General features: G+C 33.3%; 1 protein-coding gene across 1 annotated transcript; it reads left to right on the top strand.

Annotated features, from left to right (window-relative positions):
* Positions 1–1,609: 1,609 nt before the first annotated feature.
* LOC132174325 (endoglucanase-like) lies at positions 1,610–2,762 on the top strand (the record flags this gene model as incomplete). The annotated part of the gene is made up of 4 exons (XM_059585998.1): positions 1,610–1,846; positions 2,031–2,243; positions 2,422–2,622; positions 2,712–2,762. Coding segments are annotated over exons 1-4 (702 nt in total), but the record flags the coding sequence as incomplete, so codon positions are not given.
* Positions 2,763–2,766: the final 4 nt, after the last annotated feature.

The following is a 2,766-nucleotide window of genomic DNA, read 5'->3' as shown; positions in this document are numbered from 1 at the left end:
AGGGATAGAAGAAGTAAATTGTGAGTATGATTGTTTGAATTTTTCTTATTAAGTGACTTTTTCATATTAAGACTAGCATCCCTTTTTCCAAACTCGCAAGACCCAATGATGTCATCTTGTAATATCTTTCTTTATTTGTTAGCTGTAATAGTGAAAACTCTTAGGAATATATATATATAGAAAATATATTATATTTTTCATATATCCTATATTTGATTGGCATTAAAATATTCGCCTCCATTTAGTTTATATATATATATATATATATTTGACATGTCCACACAAGAGAAGAGGTAAGGGAGATTCGAACTAGTGATCTCTACTTCACGAGGCGTGGTCCACAGCTGATTGAGCTACTCCTTAGGAACTCTATTTAGGTAATATTGAAATGTTCTATTGGGAATAGAATATTTCAATATCAATCAAATATGAAATATATGAAATATTTCCGTATATTCTAACAATAACAAGCCATACATATTCAAGCGGTTACCTAGCTACTATGTTCTACATATATATTCCACTTCAATGGTTCAATGGAAGATAATTAAGTTACCGTTTTTCCAATTCACATGCTATCAACAAAAGTCTAGAATTTTAACATTATCTTTGAAATTTAACTTTTATTTTAATTAAAAAAAAAATTATATGTTGAATTTTACTTATTGACTATATATATCACGATATAGAGATTTTAGGGGTGAGCTTTGAAGCAATTACGTGTACACTACGTATAGTATCAAATATAGCACCCTAAAAATGAGAATGATTGAAGCTAATGACGTAGTGGAGTGGTTACAAGTATCTTGCTGTCATGATTATTGTAATCTCTGTGACATCTTATTTTTTACTCGAATTGACAAACTTATACCCATCTTGATATATAGGCATCTAGTTAATACATAGTAAGGAAATGTTACACTGGAATGATTATTATTTGAGAATAAGAAAGAGTATTACCAGAAGTATAAGAAACTACACGTGTAATAGAATTATCATTTCTATTTATTGGTTTTAGTAACAACACATGAATGACCAAATTTTTTTTAACCAAAATAGAATCATATTTAAATACTATTACTGAGAAAAAAAAATAGATTTTTTGGAATATTATTTTTAAAGCTATCCGATTCTTGGAGGATCTCTACTACTTTTTGAGATGAATATTCATTTAAGAGAATAGTTATTTCTAAGAGAATATTTGTGATTGCGTTAGGAAATAAGCTTTTAAAGTTAAAAATAGCTTTTTTAAAAAAGCCTTTTTTTTTTTTCGAAAGTACGATTTCATCATTTTTAAAGTAAAAAAGAAAAAATAAAAAATAAAATCAAATAAGTACTTTTGAAATATTTAACCAAACAGACCAGCACTTTTTTTTTAGTACTTATAAGTACTAAAAATGTTTTTTAAGCTTTCTAATGGAATCTCAAACACGCTCTAAGTGGCCCAACCAAATTACGGAATAGCTATCTAGGTCTATTCTTGTGAATCAAGCATGCTCTAAGCTAGGTAACTTTCATTAATATCCTGATTAGGTCCTAGCAACATTGGCTCTATAAATGCTAAGCTCAAGTGCACCCTCTGCATGCAGGTCCAGAAGAGTCAGATACAATGGAGCATGGTGGAGTACTACTCACGGGACTGTTCTTGTTGTGGCATGTCTTGGCTAGTCAGATTAATGGGTTAGCTGTTGAGGAACAAGGATTGTGCTCTTCTGCTTTTCACTATAAAGATGCCCTTGGCAAAGCTATCTTATTCTTTGAAGGGCAACGCTCAGGAAACTTGCCAGCAAGCCAGAGAGCAAAGTGGAGGGGAGACTCTGCAGTCTCTGATGGCAACCCTGATCATGTATGAAATTCATTCACCTTAACATTAATTAACGTGAAAAACAATATCCTTTTCATAACATGCTAAAGAAATTAAAAAAACATGGATGAAATTAGCAACAAATTAAAAAAGGTAAAATCAACACACACACACACACATATATATGATCATGGTTTTTGACACTTTGGGGGTGTGCTTTCGACAGGTGAATTTGATCGGAGGATACTATGATGCAGCTGACAACGTCAAATTTGGATGGCCAATGGCATTTACTGTCAGCTTGTTGAGCTGGGCAGCAATTGAGTACAAGAATGAGATATCTTCTGTCAACCAACTTTGCCACCTCCACACTGCAATCCGCTGGGGCACTAACTTTATATTGAGATCTCACACTTCTCCCACCACTCTTTATACTCAGGTCTTTTTCTTTCTTCTATAATTTGCTGCATCCCAATTAACTTAGTTTCTCAAGCAAATTTTCACCATGAAAGCTACAGATTTCTGTAATAGATTTTTATATTTAGACAAAGTCAAGCTAATTATAAAAAAATAATAAATGTAATCATTTAATTAATATTTTAACATTGTCTTTGTAGGTGGGAGATGGTAATTCGGATCACCAGTGTTGGGAGCGTCCCGAAGACATGGACACCCCACGAAATCTCTACAAGATCACTTCCAACTCTCCAGGCACTGAGGCAGCTGCTGAGGCTGCCGCTGCTCTTTCTGCAGCCTCAATCGTCTTCGAAGGGGTTGATGGAAATTATTCAAGGAGGCTACTAAGCCATTCCCGATCAGTAAGGAGCACAATTAATCTAACTTCATTACTCATGTAGAAAAAGCTCTTTGAAAAAGTTCCATCTAACTCATTAAACATGTTTTTCAGCTGTTTGAATTTGCGGACAAGTATAGAGGATCTTACCAGGCTTCTTGCCCTTTCT

Source organism: Corylus avellana, chromosome ca3 (genome assembly GCF_901000735.1).
Source record: "Corylus avellana chromosome ca3, CavTom2PMs-1.0".
NCBI lineage: Eukaryota > Viridiplantae > Streptophyta > Magnoliopsida > Fagales > Betulaceae > Corylus > Corylus avellana.
This window is presented reverse-complemented; position numbering and strand designations above follow the sequence as displayed.